Source organism: Brassica rapa, chromosome A09, assembly GCF_000309985.2.
Source record: "Brassica rapa cultivar Chiifu-401-42 chromosome A09, CAAS_Brap_v3.01, whole genome shotgun sequence".
NCBI lineage: Eukaryota > Viridiplantae > Streptophyta > Magnoliopsida > Brassicales > Brassicaceae > Brassica > Brassica rapa.
In genome coordinates this window covers 14,472,819-14,500,325 of record NC_024803.2, presented here as the reverse complement: position 1 = coordinate 14,500,325, position 27,507 = coordinate 14,472,819, and the positions used below count along the sequence as shown (strand labels likewise).

Genomic DNA, 27,507 nt, shown 5'->3' with positions numbered 1-27,507 from the left:
AGATGAACGCTAGCAGCATCTTATTTAGAAGAAATTTACTTGACATGCTTGTAAATTTATTGTTGCTGCTCGCAGACGCTGGAGTTTCTCGAAACGAACAGGGCTATTTGTCAACAATGCAACGATAAACGTAAAGTCTTGAACTTTCTAACAAAATAAGCTTCTATCTGACAGATTTGGCATAAAAAGTTTGAAGCTACGGTTCAATGTTTTACTTTAAAAATATGTGAAATTGTATCGAATGACAAAACAGATAATAAACTGAAAAATTGGCAATGACCAATAAAAAGTAACCCTAGTTAGGGCATGTTTTTACTCGTCTTCCTGGCTACGCAACCTAGCAAGCCTGTTGGTAACGACAATGTCGAGTTGAGAAGCTCTCTCCACGATAGCCTTCCTCTTCTTGGTGGAAACGTTGTGGGCAATCTCTGCGCAGTAAGTCCTGTTGTGCATCATCAGCAACTCAAGATCAGCAGAGTTGTGAACAACGAACTTCTTGAATCCATTGGGGAGATAGTGACGGGTCTTCTTGTCAGATCCGTAACCGACATTGGGCATCAAAGTGACACCTTTGAACTTCCTCCTTACTCTGGAATCAATACCCTTTGGCCTCCTCCAGCTTTCCTGAACACAGTAGTAACAAATCAAAACCAATAAAAAAAAGAAACAATACAACTCAGCAGATTGTACGAGAAAATGAAATGTAAACAGGATTAAAAGTAACAGTAAGCTTATAGAACTAAAGCAAACTGTGTCGCAAGACCTGTAAGAGTGTTCACTATACGCCCTTGAAAAACGAAGTGACCAGAAACAGGAGTTTAATCCTAGCCACCAGATACCATAGGGCATTATATAAATGCAAATGGAGACTGAAACTATCAAGAAAGTCTAGTAATTTTCAGCTAAATTGTCATATAATTCAAGAAACTGAACAAGTCACTAATCGTTACAGCATCACGCAGAGCTATGAATCTCTAGGAAGTAACGAACGACCACAAGAGTCCATGAATACCAACGAGAGAAGAAGGAGGTTACCTTAACGGTGATTCTGCGGTCACTCTGGGGTCTGATGAACTTGGCAGACCTCTTCTTCACCACCTTCTTTGTTAGCAACGGTACCGCCATTTTTGCTTCCTTCGCGTAGGGATCTCAAAGGATTTTTACTTGACAGCGGAAAAAAATGCTTTATAGGAGTGTCCTAGGGTTTCTGATTACACATGAATTGGGCTCATGCCCATGTTATGGCCCAATATCATTTATTCAATGGGCCTTAAACTATGAAGAAACTAGCTAATTTGGGTTTGAGCAGTAGAACCAAAAATATTAATCTACAGCTAAAAAGTTTATTTTCTCTTGAAACGTCCAAAATTTGGCAGCGTAATTTCACATGAATAATATTAGGGTTGCCTGCCTATTCCCCCTACAGATATACTGACCCTACTTAATCACCCCTGAAGTATTCACCTCTTCATAATCCCACCCACACTTGTATTTCCCCCTAAACTTTTTTAATCCCCCTCTCTAATTGAATTCCTAAATCGTGATTATAGAATTATAAAGCGCGTTTTGTAAACAGTGATTACCCATTAAAAACAGAACCCACCCGACATTAAAAAAAACCCGATCCAGATTTTTAAAACGAATTGGGGCACTTTTTTAGGGTTTCTTATGCGTTCTTGACTTATGACGAAGACAAACAGAGAAGAAGAGAGAGAGTGACAACGAACAGAGGAGAGAGAGTGACGACGAACAAAGGAGAGATCCTAGCAGAGAGAGTGATGAAGAACTTCCCCATTGATAATGAGCAGTTCAGCCTCATCTTCTTCGCGACAGAGAACAATGGGAGGTGTACCAACACAATGTTGGTGTGGTAAGAATGTTGTGATATTTGTCTCAAAGAAAAAAGAAACCGTGGTTGTTCAAAAGAAAAAAAAAAAGAAAAAAGAATCCGTATAGGAGGTTTTACAGGTGTGAGATTGCAATGCAGGTATGAGAATTGTGTTGTTCGTGTTGCCATTTTAGATTTGCTTCTTCAGAGGTTTTAATGGATATATGTTGTTTGTGTTTTATTATAGAGAAAAATGGAGAGACATGATGGAACACTTTGAGGTTTAAGAAACTAGGATTGACAAGATAGAAGAAGAAGTGATGAGAATTAAGATGAATGAAGAGGTGCAGGTGCTTGAAACCTATGATATGATATGATATTATGGAAAGGGGTCTGGTAATTTAAATGATCAGCTTATGTGTTTAGACTCATGTAAGATTATTATAGAAGCGATGAGCTTTATGTAGTTTGGTATCTTAGAGCATGAGCATTGGTGAACCCCCCCCTTGGGGTTCACATGATTTTTTTAATATTTTTTGGTGGGTCCATGAATAGTTATGGACCTGTATTTGTCTTTTTCTGCATTGGTGAACCTGAAGAATGAGTTCATAAGAATAAAATAATAATATTTAATTTTTTTTTTTAAATTCAAATTATTCAGAATACATGCATGCTTCTCTTGATCTCGAACTTCTCTGCGCATGCCTAACATATCACCAGCATGAATACTTTCTCTGCTTGTCACCTTTGAACTTCTGCTTGACTCTCCTGATTCGAACTCAGAAGTATTTATTTGAGCGTATCCGTGTCGTTCGTTCTCTACTATCATATTGTGCAATATGACACAAGTTCTCATTATCTTACCTATCTTTTCCTTGTCCCATTGTAGAGCTGGGTTTTTAACAATTGCAAACCTCGACTGTAATACTCCAAAAGCCCGTTCGACATCTTTTCTGGCGGATTCTTGCTTTTGTGCAAATTTCTCGGCTTTAGGACCTTGAGGAAGTAGGATAGATTGGATAAATGTTGACCAGTTTGGATAAATTCCGTCAGTAAGATAGTAGGCCATACGATAAGTGTGGTTGTTGACCTTGAACTTAACTTTAGGTGCTCGACCATGTAAGATGTCATGAAAAACAGGTGACCGATCAAGAACATTGATATCGTTGAGTGTACCTGGTAAGCCAAAAAATGCGTGCCATATCCAAAGATCTTGTGATGCCACGGCTTCTAAGACAATTGTCGGCTTTCCTGAACCCCGTGTGAACTGACCTTTCCAAGCCGTTGGGCAGTTTTTCCACTCCCAATGCATACAGTCGATGCTGCCTATCATTCCCGGAAACCCCCGTACCTCTCCAACATCGAGTAATCGTTGAAGATCCTCGGCTGTAGGGCTTCGTAGATATTCATCTCCAAACAATTGTATTATTGCGTCAGTGAAATTTGCCAAACATAAACGTGCTGTACTGTCACCAAGTCGGAGATATTCGTCATATGTATCTCCCGATTGACCATATGCCAGCATACGTATAGCTGCCGTACACTTTTGAAGTGGAGATAGCCCGTTCCTTCTGCAAGCACTTCGTCTTTGCTGAAAGTATGGAACTTCATTACTTATACGTTCGACAATGCGAAGGAACAATGGCTTGTTCATTCGAAAACGCCTCCTAAACATTTCCGGTGGGTATGTAGGATTATCATTAAAATCATCGTTCCTCATAGTACATCCGTGACTGAAGTGTAGCATGAAACAAAAGACTACACTTTCACCTACTTCCCGCGACATATAGAAACAAAGAAAAGACACCTTCACCTGCAACACCTTCCCACCCGTGACCTGCTAGACCGTGTCCTTTAAACCCGTGACCTGCAAAAGAAAAGACAAGATTTTCAATCAACCAAAAGAACAAGATTTGAAGCTATACGACTCAATCAAATTAATAAACATTCAAGCAAGCAAAACTACTTAACTGACCAACTAAAGCATTTCTGAGATGAGTTTAGTCTTAAGAGCAATTTCTTGATCAGAAAGTGTTTCCACTTTCTTGGCTAGGAGGCGATCAAGTATCTTTTGTCTAGAAATGGTATTTTTCTGAGCTAGGATGCTATGGATTTGATCAAAAGCTGCCTCGTTCGGCTTCTTTCGCTTCGCTGCTTTGCTGGCCTTAACCCCAAGCGGCCTCACCTCTTCCTCCTCAGGCACCACCTCCACATCAGCTTCCTTCCTCTTCTCCTTCGAGATAGCGTGTGATCTCCACTTCTGATCGAACCTCAGTTCTCTCCAGCAGTGTTCAAGCTGGAACTTCACTTTGTAGTCATTGAAGAAGATGTCATGCGCCGCCTTCATGACATCATTCTCACTGTGGCCACTCGCTTGCTCCTTCAACGCCGCCTCATGGCACCCCACAAATTTACAAACCTGCTCATTCACTCTTCCCCACCTCTGCTTACACTGACCCCACTCCCTAGGAGCAGAGCCACTCAGCTGAGGACTCGTATTGAAATACCCCTCTATACGCTTCCAAAACGAGCCTAACTTCTGTTCATTATTGACGATGGGATCCTTGCTGGTGTTCAACCAAGCACTGATCAACACAAGGTCTTCTTTGGTAGTCCACTTTCTCCTTTCCGCAGGCTTAACTAACCCGGGAGAGTTAACACCTGGCTCAGCAGAGTCTACGTCTATTGGTGGACTACTCTGCGAAGCTAACAGGTTAACAAACCCGGTAGAGTTAAGGGGAAAAGGGTCCATGTTTGGGGTGTTTTGGTTTGGGGTGTTTTGGTTACGGGTGTTTTGGTTTTGTGTGCTGTTTAGATGTTTGTGTGAATTTTAGGGTGGAGTTACTATGTTTTTAAACTACATTTTACGTTTCAAAAGGTAGAAATTAAACTACCTCTACCAACCAAAATTCATTACAGACCAAGAGCACAACTACTAGATACCTATGAGAAGTCAATACACATCAAATCAGGCGAAACAATTAACTGCTCCTAAGTACAATTTAAATTAATTACAGCAACCAACCAACAGATAATTAATGTACTTGTACTTCTAGTTATAGTTCTAGTTCTAATTCAACTTCTACTTATAGTTCTAGTTCTAGTTCTAATTCTAGCTCTACTTATAGTTGTAGTTCTAATTCTAGTTCTAATTCTACTTCTACTTCTACTTATAGTTCTAATTCAAGCGAGAGATAGCAATCAGAAGCGATATAGTTTAGCGGAGGCTAACCTTTGGCTGTCAATCAAAGCAGACCCTCTCGAGGGTATCGACCTGCACACTGAGGTCATAGACCTGCTCATTGAGGTCAGAGACCTGGTCATTGAGGACAGAGACCTGCTGATTGAGGATTTTAACCTGTTCCTGGACATGGGAAAAAGAAAGAAGAATTGTGTTAGTCAATTTTATAAAAATAGAAAAATACACTAAAGCGATGAAACAGCTAACAATGTATCACTAACCTCGACTGACTCAATCTGTTTACTGAGATTCGAGACCCCCATCATCACCTCCTCAGCCTCCTCCACCCGTTTAGTCAGCCTCTCGAGCTCCTCCTGCACACCTATCACCCAAGGCTGACGATAATGGAACCCATCAGCCTTGGTTACAACATAAAAACAGTCAGAGTCTTAAAGTATAAAACTTATACTATAGCTCGTAAAAGTGATATACAAACAAAAACATCATTGACTTTACCTCGTAGTTTTTGCAGGTGAAGAACCGCTTCCCGGGGAGAGTGTCGTAGTCCTCCTTCCCGGCAACCTCGTTAATGACTCTCCCACCACACAGACACCTTGTAGGAATGCCGTACTCTGAATCGGCCACGAACCCTAACATGTTGATGTGGTGGGTTTGCCTCTTCGAATGTCTTCTATCTTCTATCGGATCCATCTGACAAAAAAAAAATTTGTCAAATAAATCCAAAATTATTAACGAAACAAAATGATTCAACGAAACCTATATCAAACCGTCGTGACGATTTAAACAATAAAACGAAACCCATAACTCGATTTAGAAACCATACTCGAAACCCCTAACTCGATTTGAAATCTCAGAGAAAAGAAGTCTAAAACAAACCACCATCACGATCTACAACCGTTTATCGAAACCCATAAATCGATTTAGACCCCTCACCAAAAACCCCCAATTTTTTCCCAAAATCGAATAATGGCATCCGAGCCCCAAATCGACCCAATATATATGTCAAACTACTCGATACTCACCTACGCTCGTCGATACTAGAGATTCGTCGTCGATTAGCTGGAGAAATCTCACGGAGGGGCCGTCGCACGATATATCGCCTCTCACGGCGAAACCCTAGCTTTTCGAGAGAGAAGGGAAAATGAGAAATATGTCGTCGAATCCCTCTTTTCCTCCGGGACAACGCGGAAACGAACGACCAACCACAGCGCGACGCGTGGTAACTACCGCTTCATACGGGTTCATCCGTAAGGCCCGGTCCGTCTAAACTAAAGTTTTTTTTTTTTTTTAATCAATCGGGCCTATGATATCGAGCCCATGAACCCGGTAAAAAGCCCTACTGCGCATGGTCTTATGTGTTTAAACTTATGTAAGTGATGAGCTTTATGTAGTTGTTTGTGATATTTTGAGTGTTGAACTCTTGAACATGAGTAGTATTATGTAAGAAAATATTCAGGCTATGACCGCTGAGCAAATGGTTGGATATTTGGAGAATGATGGTAAGGGTCAGATGTTATGTAACTTGTTGTAACCAGTGTCTGGATTTGAGATTAAAAACCCGCAGACAGGACACACTGTCTTTTTACTCGGAGGAATTTTTAGAAAAGGTTTTCAAATTGCATAAGAAAAAATAGCTAGAAATCATTTAATTTGAATGCGAGAATTGCAATTCAAGAGTTGTTGGCAATCTCACCTCTCTCTCTCTCTCTCTCCTTCTCCTCTCTCTCTCTCTCTCTCATTCTAAGCTCTCTCTCTCTCTCTCTCTCCCTCTCTCTCTCTTCTCTCTCTCTCTCTCTTCTCTCGTCTTCTCCTCTTTCTCTAATTCTCTCTCTCTCTCTCTCTCTCTCTCTCTCTCTCTCTCTCTCTCCTCTCTCTCTCTCTTCTCTCGTTCTCAGTCCTCTCTCTCTCTCTCTCTCTCCTTCATCTCTCTCTCGTCTCTCTCTCTCTCTCTCTCTCTCTCTCTCTCTCTCTCTCTCTCTCTCTCTCTCTCTCTCTCTCTCTCTCTCTCTCTCTCTCTCTCTCTCTCTCTCTCTCTCTCTCTCTCTCTCAGTCGGGAAGAAAATAGAAAAAAACCCTGCCGTCAAAAAAAAAAAAAAAATAGAAAAAACTCTAAGTCCCAATTTGATTCTGGTTTCAAAAGATCTCCAATTAAGTCGGATCGTTTCTTTTCAACTGTGGGTCGGATCTGTTTTTTTAATTGGGCAATCTGTGTTTTCAAACGCGTTTTTAGTTCTTCTAATCACGATTTGGGAATTGATTAGAGAGGGGGGTTAAAAAAGTTTAGGGAGAAATCTAAAAAGAAATAATATGATTGGGTGGGATTATGATGAGCTTGATACTTTGGGGGGGGAATAGGCAGACAACCCATAATATTATTATCAAACAACCATAAAAAAATTATCAATTACACCCCATAAGGTTTCTCTAATTTACGACACACCCAAAAATTTAGATAGGCTCATGTATATACCCAAAGACGCTAATCGTTTGTTTTTTTTTTTTTGTAGCTTGGGGAAAGAATAAGAGGAGATAGTCTGATGAACTTCATCACGTTTCAGCTTTGTTGGAGAGTGTTGCACTTAGACAAACGTTCTTTTACTTCATCCCAAGCTGCTTACCGTATCATCCAACAGAAAGTTGAAAACGAGGTTAATAAGTAAATGTTCAAATGGTCATCGAAAAAAAAGAAAAGAGGAAAGATCAAAAGACTCAGAGATTAAGCGAACCTGGTAAGTTTCTGAAATCAGGTTCAATTCCACCACCATTGATGTCTATGTGGTTTGGTGTGACATACTTCCCTATTGTCACAACAACTCCTGATCCATCCCGGAGTTCAAACACCGATTGAATCAAACCCTGATCAAAAAGAAGATGATCAATAAGGTTTCAAATCGATAGATTCAATATAGAACTATTAAGACTTTGGTGTAACCTTTCCATACGTTCTTTCGCCCACAAGAATTGCTTTACAGTTATCATGAAGTGCAGAGGCCACCTAAAAAAATAGACAAACTCATTTCGTTTAAGCCATAAGAAGACGAGTCTCCATGGCTTATATCTTTGTAAGACTACTCACAATTTCACTAGCACTTGCGGTTCTGTTGTTTACCATTACCTGCAACAATGATAAGGATTCTAATCAGCTCCTGATGCAAGAAAATCATCATCAGTGTGAAAAAATTAAATGGCTTACATGATCAATCACATACAATAAGTGGGGCATTGATCAATGGTTGTCTATCTGCAACAACAGTCTTTTGAGTCTCGGTGTCTCTCCCGGCTGTGTATATCACCTGTTACTCAGTTGAAACATACAACAGGAGTTCAAGTAAATTTATATGAATCTCTTCATGCAGTTGAAGTAGGCTATTATGTGATTTACCGTATCCCCTTCATCTAGGAACAGCTTAGCAGTTTCTATTCCAGCCTGCACAAGTCCACCAAGGTTATCTCTAAGATCCATTACGAAATAAGACGCACCCTTGTCCTGTAGTCGTTTCATTGCTGCAGATATATAAGCATAAACACAAGTTAATAAAGGGATGAAACCACAAGTTGAAAACTGTAGATGTGAAAGGCTTTTACCAATCACCAGATCTTTCCTAGCCAGAGCATTGAACTCTTTTAGACGGATATACCCAACAGAGATCTTTCCGTTGTCAACTTTTTCCAAACGATAGGAGACTGGAGTCTGAGCATTAACTTGTCTCTGTACTTTAATTGTCCTAAGAGGTCCACACTTCCCATGCTTCACCTGCAATACGCATACACATCATCAATCTTTAGTCATGAGCTTAGTTTTTATCTTGTGATTAAGAAGAATAACCTTGAGAACCACAAAAGTTTTACTAGGGCCTTGTAACAAAGATGATACTTCAAATGATGATTTCCCACTAACATCAACTCCATTGACAGCAAGAATCTCATCTCCCTAGCAAGATAAATGCATTACACACTCTTTAAGTGAAATCATCAACGAACAAAACTAGTACAAAGAAACTGGACCAGTATGTTAACCTGTTTCACGCCAGCAATGTCAGCAGGACCGTCCAACACAATACCAAGAACCTTCAGCTTTGCATTTCCACCACCATCAGAAACTTCTCTAAGGTTTATTCCAATACCGGTAATGTCATATTTGGACATCCTGGAGAACTTCAACAAGTGACACAAACAAAGAAGTCTGTTACTGAGATCACTCAAGAATCAAAACCAAAAGGATGTGTAATTGATAACTGATAAAGCTTAAGACTCCTCCATCACTTAAAGACTTAAAATCAAAGGGATGTGTAACTGATACAACTTAAGACTCCTCCATCAACCAAATTCATAGAATCTAAACACTGAATGTAGTTGACAACAAGTGACACAACCAAAGAGATATGTTACTCAGACAACTTAAGACTCCTCCATCAACTAAATTCATAGAATCCGTCAAACCTCATCTGGTGAGAGAAAGCGAGTGTACTGATCACCCAAACTTCCCAGCATTTTCTTAATCACTTCATGAGCCTTTGATCTACTCTTAATTGGACTACTCAATATCTCTTCCTTCTGTTTCTGCAAAGTTTCAACAACAACAAGTAGAAAGATTCAATCTTTACACATAAAGTTCCTTACTTTATCCACCCATCAAGCTATTTAACTACCTGCCACGTTTCAGGACTCCATGTATTGCTTCGAGCATCGAGAAAGGCGTCGTTGACGATCTCCCACGCCTCTTCAACAATCCCTTCGTTAGTTACTAACTGAGACCTGACGTCATCTTCTAGCACCTCAGTATCAGCTTCTTCCTCGTTAGGGCAATCTTCCGGAGAAGAATCAGGCGATAACGAAGGCGGAGTCATGGATAGGTAAGGATCGATGGAAGCTGCGACGGAGGGAATCGGCGACGAGAGTACGAGAGTGAGTGAGAGAGCTCCGGTTAGTGTTCCGATTACCGATTTTTTGAAAATTTTAGTTAGACCGGAGTATTCGATTTTTGACGGAGGTGGATGGTCAGGTAATGACGGCGGTGACGTGGCGGATAACGGCGAGGAGAATGGGAGCAAGAGCCTCATCTTGTTTTAACGGTTTAGTTTTTATTCGCTGGTAACAGATATATGGTACGAAGTATTTGCAAATATACCCTCGTACATTTTGAAGTATTATATTTAAAAATACTAACTTTTTAATATACATTATTTACCCCCAATGGAATGGACAATTGATGTTCAATGTCAAATTATTATTACTTCAATAAAGTGTGGAAAGTAATATAGTACTTAATTTGAATATTAATTTTTCTCGTTTTGAATATTAATTTTTCTCGTATTTCAAAAACTATAAAGCTCAGAGATTGAAAGATTGAAAGAGTGAGAGAGAGAGAGGGAAAAAGTTAAGAAGAAGGTTTCTTGATACTCAAGAAGAAGCGCGAGAGAGAGAGAATCCGTTTTGTTCCTTGTTCTGAAAGAAAGCTCTGACAAGTTTCGGCAAAAAATGGCAGCGAAGGACGAAGACGGCAACGATGGTTTTCTAAAGGAGATGAGAGATCTCGCTCAGCTGATGCAGGATATTCTTTCTCAAGGTTTCTTCCTCTTCTTTCTTTCTTTCGAGGGTTTTAAGAGCTCAAGTGAACGAAAACAAAGCAAACGCCCTTAGGATCACTTGTCTATGTAAAGTTCTGCTTCTGAGTTATTTCTGATGATGTTGCTTCCAGATCCTCCTGTTGATGAAGTTGAGAGCAACCAAGGCGAGAAGAAAGGAACCAGTAATCATCAATTGTCTGGTTTATCTACTACTTACAAGGCCCTTGTTGCATATAAGAGGTTCCTTCTTTTCATCTCCTTCTCTGCTAATCTCACTTATAAAAAGTCCTTAAAAAAGTTTGGCAGTTTATTCATCTTCTTATCGCTTGTAACACTCCTTGTTCTTTGCAGTGACGTAGCAAATGGTGAAACCAAGAGTGTGCCAGAACGTTCGGGTGAAGCAATGTCCTTGCCATCTTCTTCTAGGTATATCAATCAATCTGTTTGAAGTTGTGATACCTCTCTGGCCAGTCAAAGATTGGTGTATCTCGATTTGTAACAATATCCCTCGTTACTTTCTTGGCAGTGATCAAGCAAATGTTGAAATCAAGAAGAGAGTGCCAATAACCTCAGGCAAGACAGCTACACTCCTGCGACCAATGGCTGATGTTTTGAAGACGAGTTTAGGTTTTTCATCAGAAGAGTGTTTAACTGAAGCACGTCCTGTCAAGGAGGACTCTTACTTGCATGAGAAGCAAACTGCTACTAAAGCCTCCTCCTCTAACGCATCTACTGAGTCTTCTGATGCTAAAAGAGATCAAGTTGGAGATTCTGATTTGGCATCCAAGTACAAGTTGCCTGATGATGAAGAAGTTACTAATCCAATCGATTACTCATCTAGTGACTATGATGTTGTAAGATATCTACTCTCTCTAGAGAATGATGACTCAAAAGAGTATGCGTCTCTCAAACAGTGCATGACCAAAACGTAAATCTGCTTCTCTACCTCTACCTCTCTCTCTCTCTCTCTCTCTCTCTCTCTCTCCATTTTATATATTCTCTACTAATCATATCTTAAATGTTTTTTTTTTCACAGAGATTCCTTCTCCTTAGACCATCCTAAACCAGAACAGGCGCAGTATGGAGCTCATGAGCATGCTTCTGATTTCACATTTGACATTAGGAAACCTGTGATTAATCCTGCGCAAGCTCCTCCTAAACCAAGTCTTCAGAGGCAGAACGCTATGGTGAGAGATCAAAATGGCTTCTCTTAATGTCTCTTTATATATATAGCTGAAATCAAGATCTTTATATATAAAGCTTGTGTCTTCCATATGTTATAGCATCGACAAAGACACACAAGTGAACTGGATCCTGGATACTCAGCTTCTTTTTTGAATCAGCCAATGCCTACAAGTCAAAGCATTACTACTACTGCATCTTCACATGGTCGTAGGCCATCTGTTTCCATGACCAAGGTAAAGTCTTTTTTTAATAAAGCATTATTCTTTTTTACATAGTACTTTGAGTTTTGATTTTCATTTTGGCGCAGGCATTGATAACATCTACTGAGTTTGTACCACAGACACAGAGGAACCAACAAGCCATGAACTCTCAGTGGCAGTATGGTAATATGACTAACTCTCTTTACACGGCACCAAATCAGAACGAGCGCTACATTATGCCACCGTCGGCAACACCATTTCAGCAGCAACAACAAGGTGGTAGTAACATAGCGCATAATGGTAATATGATTACCTGGCGGCCAGAACAGAACGACAGCTACAACATACTTCCTCAGTCAGATGCCTCTGTTGCTCCCTATGCTTACGGTTCTGTTAACCTCTTTGGCACGTCGAGTGATAACGTTGCAGCAGACTCGATGTTTGGCTATGAAGGTGGTGTCTCAAGGAACCACTTCTCATCGCTTCAGCAGCATCAGGTGAAACCCAAACAAATATCTCTTAGGGTTTGGATGACTTGGCATACAAGTAACGCTTGTTTTTTTCTTTTCTTTTGCTTTTGTTTTGTTCACAGCGTGGAGATTCAAATATGTGGCCACCTAGTTCCAGACGTAGCCGCCAACAACGCCAGCAGCAGCTTCGGAGTGATTTCTTTGCAACTCTGAACCAACAAAACGATAGGAGTGATCCGTCTGACCAAACCCAACAACAGTTATGGCCAAGAGACAACTAAAGTAATCAAAAATCAGCCATATATCAATGACGTTCTATCTATCTTTATTTTTGTTACAACTAGGTTTATCAAGAGTTCTTTCTTTCTTTCTTTATTATTGTAAGACAAGCTTTACTCTGCTTATTATTGTGTATATCTCGGTTAGGGCATCCTCGAAGGGGGAGCAGTTAGGTGTGTGCTTAGAGTGAAAATAGTAGTATAGGGTCTGATTGGTAATGGCTGTAGCTTTAAATATTTTGCTGTAGAAAAAAATCTGTAGATTTTTTGCTGTGGCTTTAGATTTTATTGCTGTAGAATTTTATTGAAGCACTAAAAAATTGCTTTGGATATTTGGCTCTGCAGAGCACTTGTACAGTTGTAGGTTATTTTAAGAGCTGTGGTTTCAAAAAAAAAATTAAAGCTTGATTGCTCTAAATTTGGTGCTGTAGAAATAAATAAGGCTGTGGACAGCACCTACATCAACTACCAATCACCCCCATAATATTGTATTTAGGCTAGGAACATGGGACATTCTAAAAGGGAGATCACTTAATTAAGGGTGTGCTTAACCAAATAAAATTAATTAAATAATGTAACAAAAAAACTTATTTTAAAATTGATTCCAAAAAAAAAAAGAAACACAAAATACAATCGGAAATTTGTATGAAACAAACATATTATTTAATTAAACAAACAAACATTTTATTTAATTAATACAAAGGAGAGACGATAAACGAAGGAGACAAGGAGACGAGGAGAGAAAAGATCAGAGACAAAATTTTGTTAAGAATCTAACCGTAAACAATGGATAAGATCGATTAAAACGCTTAACTCATACCTACAAACCTAAATCGATGAGGAGGAGATAAAAGATCGATTCACGGTGTGCTTCGGTCGGAAATCGAACGGAACTGGCTTCTCCCGTTCGTCGCCGTTTGTGGATTCGAGAGACAGAGAGATAGATCGCAAACCCTAGGAAATGGGAAAAAGAAAAACCCGTGTTCCCTTTCATTTTTTCGACCAATACACACTTGCCACGTCGACCAGCACTTCCCTTAAGCACAGCTCTTCGACAAGCCCTCCCAAACTGCTCTTAGCCCACTTTTGGATTAAATCCAAATATATTAAGCCCAAACACACCCCATGTGCTCCCCCTTTGAAGATGGCCTTATGTGGCTTACGGGTTTGACAAGATTGACCGAAATATTAGTGGATAGATTACTCTTTCAGATCCATGGAAACTATTAAGAACAAAGTTTTACATTAGAATTTGTCCACGATACGGCAAGAATTCTAATTTTACCACAAATTTAATACAAGTTTTCAACTTTACTTTTAAAGACTAACTATATGATAAATACTTACATTTTTTGATGAAAAATGATTAAACCGATCCTACTAAATTATTTATAAATGTTTAAGAAGTATTAATTAAAGTTTATAAACCAAGTCCACCTGATAAATATCTAAACTATTAAAACTGAAGTACAAATAAATCTTAACCCTAAGTTTTCCTCAATAATTACCATCCAATGCCACTGACCTTATAAATAGCAATTTAAGTAAAAATTGTTATAAAATTGCCTAATATTTAGCTGCCTAATATTTAGCTACCTAATAAATTTAGAAGATATGCAATCATTCATTTATTCAAAAAATCAATAAAACAATTTTGCAATCTATAAAAAAACTATAAAATAGATTCAATGATCAGATTAATTTATTGGTTTATTAAAAATTAAATTAATCAAAATCGTTTAAAATTTTCAGAATAATAAAATTAACTCAGTTATATTTAATTATTTAGCATCTTCTAATTTAATTAGTACAATAATATATGTATTTAACTTTTAAATGTTTATAAAAATTAAAAACAAATACCCGTGCGGAGGCACGGGTTAAGATCTAGTTAATTCTTAAACAATAATCGCTAAACTTTAAATTCAAATGTTATGATATTTTTTTATTTAATTTTTTTTTAAAAAGTGATATCTAATTAATGGTATTTTAATCAAATTTTCAAACTAATAATGTAAATGTAAGAAAAAAATCATGTTTTAGTATTAGAGATAGAGAGATATAGGAATGGTAGAAGATGTAATGTTCAAAGCAAATAAAGGGTAAATCTTAAAAAGAGTTCATGTGTTAATAGTATAGAAAGAGTTACCCAAAAATTACAATGAGCACGTTGACTACAAATGGAATGAAACTGATGGTCACCGTCACTAGTCTTATACAATAAAGGAGAGTTGTCTTTCTCCTCCTGCGTCCATGTCTAGCTGTTTCGCCTCTTCAATTCAAATAAGAATCAAGATCAGCTTTGATTCCCGACATTCTATCATCCCTTATGATTATACTAATTGTTGATTATCCTATTCCATAATTGACAGACATCCACACTTTCGAATCCTCAATTAATTCACTGTGAACACAAAATATTAAATCAACATCTATTAAATCTTCTATCTAAATATAAAATACAATTGTATAGTGGATATACGATAATTTAAGATACATACCAAGCGAATGCCTTACCTTAAGTTGATTTCAGCATCTAAGCGAGGAAAGCGAGCTTATCCTCTTGATTTGATCGCGGAAACCGGATGGAGGAGACGAGGAAAGACGAAGAAGAGGGAATGAGATGGGCCCCGCTGAAGAGAAAAAGATTTTGATTGGTCATGTAGAGAGGGGCACTTTCGACATTAACCATCAATATGAGGAGTATTAGAATAGATAAGAGTATAGCATAATAAATTTTGCCTCATTAAAAGCATCCGAGATTATTCCTCGAATCAAACACTCGAGGTGTGGATTCACATTCCCTGTATGAATACAATAACGTATCGAACAGCTTAGCAGGCAAATCCACGCCGCCGGTTACGAGTATACCTCTCAAGATGGACTCTGCTGATTTGAACTTGCGGTTCTTGGTGAGAGTGTGGAGAACAATGGCATTCGTCTCAAGAGAGTGGGAGCCTGGGTTCTGGTGTTTCACCCAGTTGAAGAACTCGAGAGAGAGAGAGAGAACATAATTTTTCTGGATCTTGAGTAGTATGTTCTTAAACTTGAATGAATCCAAGTGGTATGGTAGCCTCTCGAGCTTATCCCACTCAGATTGAATCAGGTGGCTATGAGCTACATTGACGAAGTCAAGATTTTAGCATTTGGGTTCAAGGTTGCTCCTGTGGGGATCGGGATTGTGTTTATGTTTCTCGAGACGAGAGGTTTGGATACAGTAGGGTTTGGAGGTCCTGGATGCAGCTCACCATAGCTAGCAAAACTTGAGAATCGAATACACAAACAGCAATGAACGCCGATGCTTATGCGGATCATCCTAATACAGTAAGCTTTTGGAGATTTAACAGGAAAGGCTGGTTTCACTAGAGAAACTATTTCAGTACGAATTGAATCGCAAGCCGTAAATACCAATAAGGTTGTTAGCCTTCACCAGTCGGAGAATTTAGAAACATTTCTAAAGCAGATTTAGAAACCGCGGCCGATTTTTTCTTATTAGCTATTGCGAGAGCTTTTGATCGGAGACGGTGTCGGAGAAAGAGGTAACAAAGGAACTCTAAACTGCTAAACACAATTTAAATGGTAAGTAGAAGATTAGTGAATCTGAAATTGCCTTTCTATTAAGCCCATTGGACCCTGACAAAATATATTAATTGTTTAGAGGAAGCCTTTCCACGTAGCTGATACTCTAAAAATGAATTCTATCTACAGTCAAGTTAACAGTGGTTGTTATAATACTTTAGATTCAAATCCAGATGACCAATTTACACTTTATTTATATGGGTTCAATATTAAGCTAAAAAAATGATGAGTTTTTTATTTCAAGGTAACGTAAGAAACGAATAACAGATTGATTTAGGTTTCAGATTGATGAGAAGCTAACCTAGGGTGATTTCAACAGGCACTTGCAATCATGAGCTAAACAATTATTCAAGTTCAGTTATGGTCCTAGTCTAGAACTTTGAAAACAATGCTAGATTAACCCACTATCATGGTGTTTCACCTTTCATTGATCAGCCTCATCGCCTAAGCTATCGCTTGGGCTGAGAGATGATGATGAACATTAAGAGTAGATCTGATCGGTTCACAAAACACCCTAATATCTACTTTCGCTAATGTAGGATGCAATGCTCATTCATGACATATCTAGCAACCTATAGATTAAACCTAAGTTCATATATTAAGTGTTCAGTTTAATGCAAGCAATAAGAGCAGTTATGAATGAAGACAATCGATAGATATTTATCTATGTTAGCTCACGATCTAACACCCTAACACCCTAGGCTAACAAGATCAACTACTAAGTCATAACAAAAGAAAACACATAAATCAATTATGAATAATACTGCATGTAAATAAAAGAGATAAAAAGAGAGTTCGGGATAATCTTCTCTAGGTGAGAGAGATGAAGTTTTCTCCCTAACAAGTAGCAAATCGCCAAGTACAAAAGTCTTCAATAGATTCTTGTGTAAAAAACTAGCGTAGAAAAACAAAGAGAAAAAGAAAAAGAAAAAGAAGATATATCAAGGTTCCTCATGTCTCGGAGAGAAAATTGGGATGATTAAGGCAAATCTCGAAATAATTTGTAGTTTTCTTAAAAAATCTCTACCGCTGGAGTAGATACTCGGGTGCTCCTCTCGATCGGGATCAGCCATCAGACTGTTGCTCTGTGTGAAAATTTCCAAATTACACTCTTTTCTGCCTTTTTTGCTCCAATTGGTCTATATTTCATCCAAAACAGTTCTAGATCTAAAACGACTTGAAAAAAACTAGAAAGACTCGACAAAGACTAAATATATATATATATATATATATATATATATATATATATATATATATATATATATATATATATATATATATATAAAAGATGTCAAAAACAACATATATCAGTAGAAAATATATATACAAGATGTCAATAACACGGAATAGAGCCCACTAGTCAGAGAATATAAAAAAGAGGAGATGCAGGGTATGGGAGGGCTCTACCATCTGAGCTATATCCCCATTGTGGTAACCGTTCTAAGGCATATTTTAATCACAATTGGTTTTCCCAGAATTAATCGGAATATGGTCAAAGATGATCATCGCTCTCTGAGGATTTTCTGATCTTTGTATGCGTCTATAGCTGCAGAAGCTCTGGGTTTCCCCACTTCCATATGGTAAAAATTAGAAACACCAGTTAGGTTATTTCCGTGATAATAGTTTGGTTGTTAATACCCAACATGTTTCAATATATGTGCTTTAACGAAACATAGACGTTGCACACAAACTGCTCGATCAAATGTCTCCGAGAAAGCTTCTCCTCTTTAAGTTTAACCATTGTGCCTAGTTTCTCTCCCTATTTGTTTTGAATGTTCCTTTCACGATCATTTTCATCTCAATTCATATCATACATTCCAGCTTGCTGCCAGCTTACGAATTGTAAATCACTATTTTAGTTTAGTTTTGCGTTTGAAAATCTGTTTTAGTTTAGTTTCGGCAAATATCTTTCTTTTTTATCTCTTGCTCTCTACACAAAGATCAGCAAAACTATCATCTCAATCTTAAGAGAAACCCATATATGAAAATCAGGAAGCTATATAGCCTGTTGATCTCTCTGTTTCTTTTCTTTCAAAGCTCACATATGATCTTCTAATGTCTTCACGGCTTTCTGGTAAAGCAAGACTGCATCCAACTCTGTGACTTATAAGAAAAAAATTCTGCAGATTTTCCAGAGGTTTGATGCAGTTTGTTTTAGCTTTGTAGTTTCAATATATCTTTATTTATTTCTGTTAGGTCGGTGGTTTGTGTGTTTTGTTCTAAAGTAGAAGACTCTGTGACTTTTAACCTGTGTTGAATCGGTCCTTCTCAATTGTATGCTTTTAGGCTTGTGTGAACTTTATGGTGCCATGTTAAGAGAAGTGTTTTATTTTTTGCGTATGTGTAATGTACTTAATACAGATTATGTCAGTCCGTATATGTGAGGTATCCCTTTTATTATTAAAAGAGGAGCATTTATAAGAAATAACCTTAACTAGGTGATAACCCGCGCCCTGCACGGAGTTAAGAGACTTATAGTTTATCACTTTAAATATATAGGTATTAGAAAAATAAAAATCATAGAAAGAAATATTATATTTTATATGGTAAAAGATTTCACGAAATTGTGTATGTCTATATAAATTAAGCTTCAATTTGTTTTTTAAACTTGTGTATTTGTTTTGTTACTTTGAAGTATATGTCCTGGAAGTGAATTTCTAGGAGTAAAAAAAGCTTATATAAAACAAATTATGAAGTAAAGTTAAACAAAACATTGGCGATAGTGGCAATATAATTATTGTTTTCATAAATAAATTATAAATATAAAATAAAACATAGGATAAGCAATATAGTAATAATATATGAAAGAAACAAAATATAAGAAAATAATATGGTGAGCATGTATTGAGAAGGTCCGCCATGAATGCCATAAGCATGTTCGTAATTCAAATTCACGTCGGATTCGATGGACTATTAGTCTATAATAAAAACAATTACATATATTGGTCAACGCAAATAAATTAAAACTCAATAAATGTCGATGAATAAATGAATGTATGATTCGGGTTTGACTGTAATTTTCCATTAAAAATCGTATAATATTAATGAGTACGTTTAAAATAGGAATTAGTGTTATATTTAGCTCAAAACATTCCTAATTCGACAGTAATTTTCTATTACCAAAATCAATTACATTAATGAGTACGTTTAAAACAGGAATATGTGTCATCATTCCTAATTTTGAATATTATGAAGATCATTCCTTGTGTTTCAAAAAAAATGAAGATCATTCATTTGCACACAAATAATGCTAATTGACAATGTATAATCTATTTTTGAAATGTTCAGAGAGCGGGAATAAATGCTATAATTGCAGAGCGCTTGGAAGGCATTCTTGATAGGGTTCAAGAGGAAATGACATTATTATGAAGTGCATTGTATTTTATATCATTTTAGGAAAAAAATGTATCTAGCGTAATTTAAACACCTGATGTACAGTGGACAGCTTAAAATTACCTGCATAAAACAAATCTTGGACCATGAGAACTATATGAACTTTAAAATTTGCTCTGATTCATACACATTATATACTTTATAACTTTTGAACTTTTGAAGATGTATTATTCAGTATTTCATATTTAACGGTGTAAATATTATATATTAAGTTTAAATAAAATCTTCTGAGCAAAATATATTAATTTGAATAAAATTCTCTTAACATATATGGTTTTTTCAATATTAAAGTAAAAAATAGATTTTGTGATTCAAATATCATAGAAAACACATTTTCGCGTCTAAAGATGTGGTTTAAGTAAAATCTTCTTAACAGATATGGTTTTTTCAATATTAAAGTAAAAAACCATATGTGTGATTCTAATATCATAGAAAACATATTTTCGCTTCTAAACATTATATAATAAGTTTAAAAAAATCTTCTTAACATATATGGTTTTTTAATATTAAAGTAAAAGTAGAATTTATGATTCAAATTTCATAGAAAACACAATTTTCATTTCTAAAGAAAACCATTTTTGTTCCATTGGCTAACTTTTGTAAATTGTTCTTCAGAAGAAATGATTTTTTTTATTATTAAAATTGTCGAATAGATTTTGTGCTTATAAAATATCATTTTAAAGAATATAAATAAAATCACGTCGATTAGACAAAATCGTGGTTTGTAATGCAACTAAACCATGATGCATTGGTTTTATTTGGATCAATAAAACAAATTGAGTGTAAACAAAGTTAGAGATCACATTGCATACACACTAACAAACATGTTATGTAAATGTGAATATAACATTATGTTAAGTTACAATTAATGAATAATGACAAAAAATGTAATAAGTCTAGTAAAGAGAGGATAATTAATTAGAGAGGGTGAGAGTGAATATGGTGTTGCCACCTAGGAAATTGCATTTTTGTTATTAACACATGAGCTTAAGGTTAGTCTCTAATAATGCTCCTCCTTTAATAATAAAGGGATGATCTATCTTATTAACAGAAATGCTATGTTAATGATGTGTCAGCTCAATAGTTTACTCTCACACCCCTAAAATAAATATCCATCTATTACTAGAGTAATTACATAAAATGCCATTGGTCTTACCTATTGTACATGTTAATTAAACTCTATATCAACCTTTATAATTAGTGTTACATTACATATGACGTGATAAATATTTATCCACCTCTTCCAATAATAACTTTACATGTTAATACATATTAATACACCAAAAAAGGTTTTACACGAGCCTTGATCAAAATGAATTTACAATTTATATTAATAGTTGCCGGGCATAAAGAACCTTCAACGTAGTCAGAATGTTTTAAATCTATGAAGAACAAATATAATGGTTCGTTCTTAAAGTAATCAATATTCATAATTCATCAACCAAACTAATACAAAGGTTTACACCCAACTGCAAGTTCCATGAATTATATTAGCTAATTCTTTTACACTCGAAGTACCGTGATAACAAGTTTCTTTAATGGGATTGAATAATTATTTTCTCATGTGTCTAGCAACCTATCTATGTTGTAAGAGGTGGTAATTTTCTCATATGCTGTTAATTTATATGATGCTTTAATAGCTGATCCTGTCTTTAAATCTTATAACGAGTATTAGCATGGATTGTCTTTATATTGAAACTAGGATAAGACTCGCGCCTTGCGCGAGATTAAGTTATTATTTTTATTATATTTTGGAGAATGAAACAATAGTTTGGCTTCATTTGGATTAGGGGTGTTCAATCCGGATATCGGGTTTCGGTTCGGTTCGGTTCGGTTTTTTTCGGTATTTCGGTTAGTAAAATATAACTACTATTCTAAATCCATATTTACTTTGACTTTAGTCTTTCACATACTTTTGAAAGATTTCTCGACGACTAAATTGATCAGCCAATCTTGTTGCTTTAAATCATTAGTATATATATATAGTTTGAATATTTATTAAATAAAAATTCATATGCGTTATATTTTATGATCATTTGTAACTTATTATAATAAAAAAAAAATCTATTGATCACAAAATTTTCAGAGTGGGAATATTCAAATTTCTAATAATATATAGACGTTTTGAAAAATTCAAAATATAACATATAAGAAAAAATATAAATGTTTTTATTATATATTTAATGTGATTTTTTAATATCTTTCAATAATATAAAATTAAAAAAAAAACTAAGATACCAAAATTGTTATCAAAAATTTATTATTCATAATAATTAATTTTCATATATACGTTAATCATATTAGGTAATTTCGTAGCTTCTAATTAAGGAAAGTGCAAAAACAATTTGGTAGATTATTTATCAATTCGATAGTTAGTTTAATAAAAAATATAATGTAAGTTAAGATGGACCAACCTATTTTTGTAAGAATAGTACTATTTTATATAGTCATTTATTAAATGAGAATTTATAATCATACAGTTCTATGATCATTCATATCATTTTATAACTGAATATTTAATTCATCGATAACAAAATTTTCAATGTGAAATCTTTAATAAATTTATAATTTATAAATGTTTTTGAAAATTCATTGAAAGTTTTAATATTAAAATATTTATGTAATCTTATGGTATATAGTATAATCTATATATATATATGTTTTATTATTAAATGATATTTTTTATTCATATGGTTTTAAAATCATGTGTATCTTCTTATAATATTAAATAAAAGTTCATATTAATACAATTTTATGATCATTTGTAACTTATCATGACTAAAAAATAATCTATTGATCACAAAATTTTCAGAGTGGGGATCTTCAAATTTCTAATAATTTATAGACGTTTTGAAAAATTCAAAATATAACATATAAGAAAAAATATAAATGTTTTTATTATATATTTAATGTGATTTTTAAATATCTTTTAATAATATAAAATTAAAAAAAAAACTAAGATACAAAAATTGTTATCAAATATTTATTATTCATAATAATTAATTTTCACATATACGTTAATCATATTAGGTAATTTCGTAGCTTTTATTTAAGGAAAGTGCAAAACATTTTTTGGTACGTTATTTATCAATTTGATAGTTAGTTTAATAAAAAGTGTAATATAAGTTAAGATGGACCAACCTATTTTTCTAAGAATAGTATATTTTGTATAGTTATTTATTAAATAAGAATTTATAATCATACGGTTCTATGATCATTTATATCGTTTTATAACAAAATATTTAAATCATCGATAACAAAATTTTCAATCTGAAATCTTTAATAAGTTTATAATTTATAAATGTTCTTGAAAATTCATTGAAATTTTTAATATTAAAATATTTATGTAATCTTATGGTATATAGTGTTTAATATATATATATATATTTTTATTTTATTATTAAATGATATCTTTTACTCATATGGTTTTAAAATCATGTGTATCTTCTTATACTAAAAATGTTAAACCATTGATCATTAATTTTTAACATAATAATTTTAATACTTTTAGTCATTTATTGTCGTTTTTAAAAATTCAAAATGTAACATATACGAAAAAATCTAAATTTTATTTTTATAGCTAATTTGATTGTTTATAAAATTAAACAAAAAATGATGGAGGAGATATAAATTGTTATCAAATCTTTATTATTAAAATCATTAATTGTCATATATATATTAGTCATTTATGGTAATTCCGTAGGTTTTATTTAAGGAAAGAAAATATCATATCATATCATTATATCATATAGTTTGACCAACTTATGTATCTAACAACATATAAAAATCGAATGTGGACCTACTTATTTTTCAATTGAATGTAATTGACTATCTAATTGAGTGCCACCTATGCATTAGAGCCTCTTTTAATTAATACAAAATTGAGGTTACATCTTTTCAAATGTTCCTCAATTAATATATAGGGGATGTACACAATGCAATCCTAAACTTTTAAAACCAAAATTTTAATTTTGATTATATAAACATTTCAAATGATTTCACCTGTAGTTTAATAATAAAGTTGAATCAACAAATGATATGTTTGAGATTAATTTCTTTTTTCTGTACAATTATCATGTTCTTCACAGTGCTTAACAGTGTTGTTGTTTCCATAGAATCAATGACGGTTCTCAAAAGGTACGTCCTAAGGCTGTTCATGTCGATCAAGTACATAACAGCAAACGTAGTGGATAAAAACAACGGGAGAGTAGTGACAACAACTTCAACGGTAGAGCACGCAGTCAAGAACTCACTAGAGTGTGGTCGTACTTGCAATGCCAAAGCAGCTGCTATTCTAGGAGAGGTTTTGGCGATGAGGCTGAAAGTAGAAGGGCACCAAGATGGGCAAGGAAGAGGCATCCACGTCGATGTCAAGAAAGAAATCGAAAAGAAAGGGTTCAAGAGTCGAACCAAGGTATGGGCTGTTATTAACTCCGTAAGGAACAATGGTGTTACGCTAATTCTTGATGATTTTAATGTTGATGAGGACAAATATTATCGTTATCGTTCTGACGAGGGCCATCAGTGAATTCTCCTTCTGTCGAATCTTAGATTCTGTTCTACATAAACTTGGAATAGTCAAATCTTTGTGACAATATAAAGTGTTCAGTGAATAAAATTAGCAGGTTTTAAATTAGTTAATAAACTACTCTATTAGCTTAGTTATCATAAACTTGGAATAGTCAAATCTTTGAGAGTTTTGCTGACGTCGTTTCGTGTTTAGTGTTGACTTATTTATTTATTTTTATTTTTTTGACAGAGTGTTGACTTATTCTAAACTACTCTAATATGATATGTATACGGATAAACTTATTATGATATCTATAATTAAGTGTTTCATTAGCTAATTATTATGATATGTATACAGATAAAATTATTCGTGTATAATATTTTATTAATTTTTAGAATTATTAAATTGAAGAAAATGTTTTTAAGATTCAATTTTTAAAAGAATTTTTATTTTATTTGAAATAAAAGTATTTATTTATTTCTATTAGATTATTTGGTGTTTGTGTGTTTCAGAAACATCAATGTAAATAAGTTTATTTTTATTTAATTAGATTAAGTAACATTAAACTACTTGGTTTTCTATGACATGCGCATGAAATATTTTTTCTAAGAATAATTTTATGTAAAATAAAATTTGAATTATGCTTTACTGGTTTACAATATTTTAATTTATTTTCTCAACTAGTTAAACAATATTTTAATTTATTTTTTATTTAGTTAAAATTAAGTTTAAAATAAAAAAATTGTTTAATAAGTATTTTATTTTAATTATTTTTATATTTGAGTTCATGTATATTTAGTTTTACATTTTTATAGATTACAATATATTAACTGATTAAATGATTTATTATATTTGTTTTTATAAAATAATTGTTAATCATAACATTTTATAGCATTTAAATCCAATTAAGTACAATAACTTAAAACTCAGGTTAGTCATATATTTATGCCATTTAACAGATATAACATATTGATCGATTGGAATCTATTCTATTAAAACAGCAGCATGACCTATTGATAAAGGTTATGTCCAATTTATTTTATAATAACTTCTAATTAATTATCTAAATATATTATGTAACCACCTTCTAAATATAACTGCATCTAAATAATTTTAGTTTTGGACTAACTATCCATTATGTGGGGCCCAACATTATTTACGTTAATAGAACTTACAGTCCTTTAGTGATCAAATCTTATTGGCTAAGTTCGATTTTTAATTTCCAAAGATTTAAGTTTTTCTATTGCAGTTGTCTCAAAAAAACTTTTACTATTTATACACTTTTTGACAGCAGTCAATAATAGTAGGAAAACTATTTATACTATTGAATTACTAAACAAAATTGTAATTATACTTTATTATTAAAAAAATTAATAACTGTTTAGTAATACAAGCGTGTAATTATGTAACATCACAAATTCAATACAATTATCAAAACCAATTACTATTAATTAAAAAAAAATTTATACAAATATGATATAAAGAAAAACAAATTAACGTAGACAGTTTATCTGGATCCAAAGACTCAAATCAGAACCGACTCAAAAATACAGGTCCGGGTCCATGCTAAAATGCCTATTGGTTCTTTTTTAAACTTGCGGGTCTCTGTTCGGGTCTGAATCTTACCCGAGATCCGATCGTGTACCCAAAAAATCTGAAAATTATTGTATATCTATTCTATTAAATTAGGAACATGACCTATTGATATATGTTTAGTCCAACTATTATTTTTCACATGATCTACTTAAAAAAACAAATATTTTATAACTGCATGAAAATTAAACAAACTCTATCTCGGTAACTACCTTCTATTGGTCAATACATATTTTTTGTAACCTCCTCACCAAAATTATCGGTGGCCACCTCTTTTCAATATTATATTAGCCAACAATTATATATTATGTAACAATTATTCAAACGAAAATATAGCAACAATTATCGGTGATCATCCTTATTGCTGCAGCAAAATTTTTCCTCTTAATAGTATGTTTCCAAATTTTGGCCCTTTTTATTATATTTTTGTACCTAAGATATAAAAATTCTTTTAAACTAATTCAGAAATGGCACTCTTAGTTAAAAAAAAACAATTATTCCTTCCTTTTGGGTTTATACCTTCTTTTTTGTCATTTCTTTTGGGTTTATTCCAAAATTAAGTTTACTCTTTTCGACAGTATTTCACCCAATTTTTTTTATCTTTTTGTGTTATTAAATAATCTCAATCTGTTTCTTTTTAGAATTTTAACCTTTTATTTAATTAATATAACACGTTATTTTATATAGTTATGTACCCAGTTACATTATTGACATATATTTCTACAATGATATATTAATTATTCCTCATAATATTGGTTAAGAAGTATAAAATGTAGTTATTATATTATAGATACTTTATATTTGTTAAGAAATACAAAATAAAACACTTATAATATATGATTACATGAAAAACCCATATATAAAAATTAAATTTCTCAAAAAAATTAAATCAAAAGAAAATTTAAGTAGATCAAGTAAAAATAATAGTTGGACTAAACATATATCAATAGGTCATGTCTCTAATTTAATAGAATAGATTTTTTTTTTGACGTCAATTTAATAGAATAGATAAATCACAAATATGATTACATAAAAATATAAATATAAAATTATTCAAAAAAAAATTAAAACAAAAAATATACCCGCCCTTTGAAGGGCGGGTCAAAATCTAGTTAATAAAATAATTCTCAATCAGACAACCATTTCATTGTATAGCATTTAAATCCAAAGAAATTCAATAGCTTGAAAATTCAATTTTTCAAATATTTCTGTCAATTAAAAGATCTAAGTATAAATTTCAAATATTTAATGAAATAACTATTCATAAAATTTGAATTTTTAATCAATTTTTTTTTTTATTAAGATATATTTACAATTAATTTGATTGGATGTAAATAATTTAGGAAAATTATTTTTGTCCTTTTTATAATAAACATGATGCATTTATGAAAATAATTATCATTTAAAGGTAAATTTTAAAGTGGTATCAAATTTAAGGTAAAGTTAAAAAATTTCCCATTTGATATAGTATTTGTAACATATTGTTTTCAACCGGAGAAAATTATCTCTACATAGACGTGATGATCAGCCTTAACATCATACTAGATTCTGACCCGCCCTTTGAAAGGGCGGGTATATATTTTGTTTTAATTTTTTTTTTTCAGAATTTAATTTAATGTTTATGTTTTTTTTTTGTAATCATATTTGTATTTTTTTTGTATTCATATTTGTGTATAAATTTAAAATATCTCTTATAAAATAA

General features: G+C 33.7%; 4 protein-coding genes and 1 long non-coding RNA gene across 9 annotated transcripts; 2 read left to right on the top strand and 3 right to left on the bottom strand.

Annotated features, from left to right (window-relative positions):
• Window positions 1-132: 132 nt before the first annotated feature.
• Window positions 133-1,247, bottom strand: LOC103839605 (60S ribosomal protein L32-1). Its single transcript, XM_009116109.3, has 2 exons — window positions 1,036-1,247; window positions 133-624 (listed from the first exon to the last, which is right to left on the bottom strand). The coding sequence occupies exons 1-2, from the start codon at window positions 1,123-1,125 to the stop codon at window positions 313-315; spliced, it is 402 nt and encodes a 133-aa protein (XP_009114357.2). The 5' UTR covers window positions 1,126-1,247; the 3' UTR covers window positions 133-312.
• Window positions 1,248-3,806: 2,559 nt separating this feature from the next.
• Window positions 3,807-4,580, bottom strand: LOC103839714 (glutathione S-transferase T3-like). The gene has a single exon (XM_009116201.2). The coding sequence runs from the start codon at window positions 4,578-4,580 to the stop codon at window positions 3,807-3,809; it is 774 nt and encodes a 257-aa protein (XP_009114449.2).
• Window positions 4,581-7,382: 2,802 nt separating this feature from the next.
• LOC103839604 (carboxyl-terminal-processing peptidase 1, chloroplastic) lies at window positions 7,383-10,124 on the bottom strand. Of its 5 annotated transcripts, none has more exons than XR_004451779.1 (11): window positions 9,680-10,124; window positions 9,471-9,590; window positions 9,048-9,185; window positions 8,857-8,961; window positions 8,616-8,784; window positions 8,413-8,534; window positions 8,240-8,323; window positions 8,107-8,145; window positions 7,973-8,025; window positions 7,757-7,886; window positions 7,383-7,640 (listed from the first exon to the last, which is right to left on the bottom strand). XR_004451779.1 is itself a non-coding variant. In XM_009116106.3 (11 exons), the coding sequence occupies exons 1-11, from the start codon at window positions 10,088-10,090 to the stop codon at window positions 7,585-7,587; spliced, it is 1,437 nt and encodes a 478-aa protein (XP_009114354.1). In that variant the 5' UTR covers window positions 10,091-10,122; the 3' UTR covers window positions 7,383-7,584. The 5 variants fall into 5 exon arrangements, 2 of the variants coding, with proteins under 2 accessions (XP_009114354.1, XP_033136836.1); XM_009116106.3 differs by having other exon boundaries at window positions 7,963-8,025; window positions 9,680-10,122; XR_004451780.1 differs by lacking the exon at window positions 7,383-7,640 and having other exon boundaries at window positions 7,963-8,025; window positions 8,224-8,323; window positions 9,680-10,123.
• A 148-nt stretch (window positions 10,125-10,272) lies between these two features.
• Window positions 10,273-17,240, top strand: LOC108869650. The gene is made up of 4 exons (XR_004451798.1): window positions 10,273-10,596; window positions 10,729-10,837; window positions 11,352-12,479; window positions 12,575-17,240. It is a non-coding gene; the product is annotated as an uncharacterized LOC108869650 (long non-coding RNA).
• A 6,416-nt stretch (window positions 17,241-23,656) lies between these two features.
• LOC103839603 lies at window positions 23,657-26,695 on the top strand. The gene has a single exon (XM_033280996.1). The coding sequence runs from the start codon at window positions 23,736-23,738 to the stop codon at window positions 24,228-24,230; it is 495 nt and encodes a 164-aa protein (XP_033136887.1). The 5' UTR covers window positions 23,657-23,735; the 3' UTR covers window positions 24,231-26,695.
• Window positions 26,696-27,507: the final 812 nt, after the last annotated feature.

What these genes read in the sequence shown, in the direction of transcription:
- LOC103839604 (XM_009116106.3), bottom strand. Translation starts at nt 10,090, where the DNA reads ATGAGGCTCTTGCTCCCATTCTCCTCGCCGTTATCCGCCACGTCACCG. An exon ending in CCGCAAGTGCTAGTGAAATT is followed by an intron (nt 8,026 to 8,106) that starts GTGAGTAGTCTT and finishes CTATTTTTTTAG; the next exon opens with GTGGCCTCTGCACTTCATGA. An exon ending in TGATTTCAGAAACTTACCAG is followed by an intron (nt 7,641 to 7,756) that starts GTTCGCTTAATC and finishes TACGGTAAGCAG; the next exon opens with CTTGGGATGAAGTAAAAGAA.
- LOC103839605 (XM_009116109.3), bottom strand. Translation starts at nt 1,125, where the DNA reads ATGGCGGTACCGTTGCTAACAAAGAAGGTGGTGAAGAAGAGGTCTGCC. An exon ending in ACCGCAGAATCACCGTTAAG is followed by an intron (nt 625 to 1,035) that starts GTAACCTCCTTC and finishes TACTGTGTTCAG; the next exon opens with GAAAGCTGGAGGAGGCCAAA.
- LOC103839714 (XM_009116201.2), bottom strand. Translation starts at nt 4,580, where the DNA reads ATGGACCCTTTTCCCCTTAACTCTACCGGGTTTGTTAACCTGTTAGCT.
- LOC103839603 (XM_033280996.1), top strand. Translation starts at nt 23,736, where the DNA reads ATGATATGTTTGAGATTAATTTCTTTTTTCTGTACAATTATCATGTTC.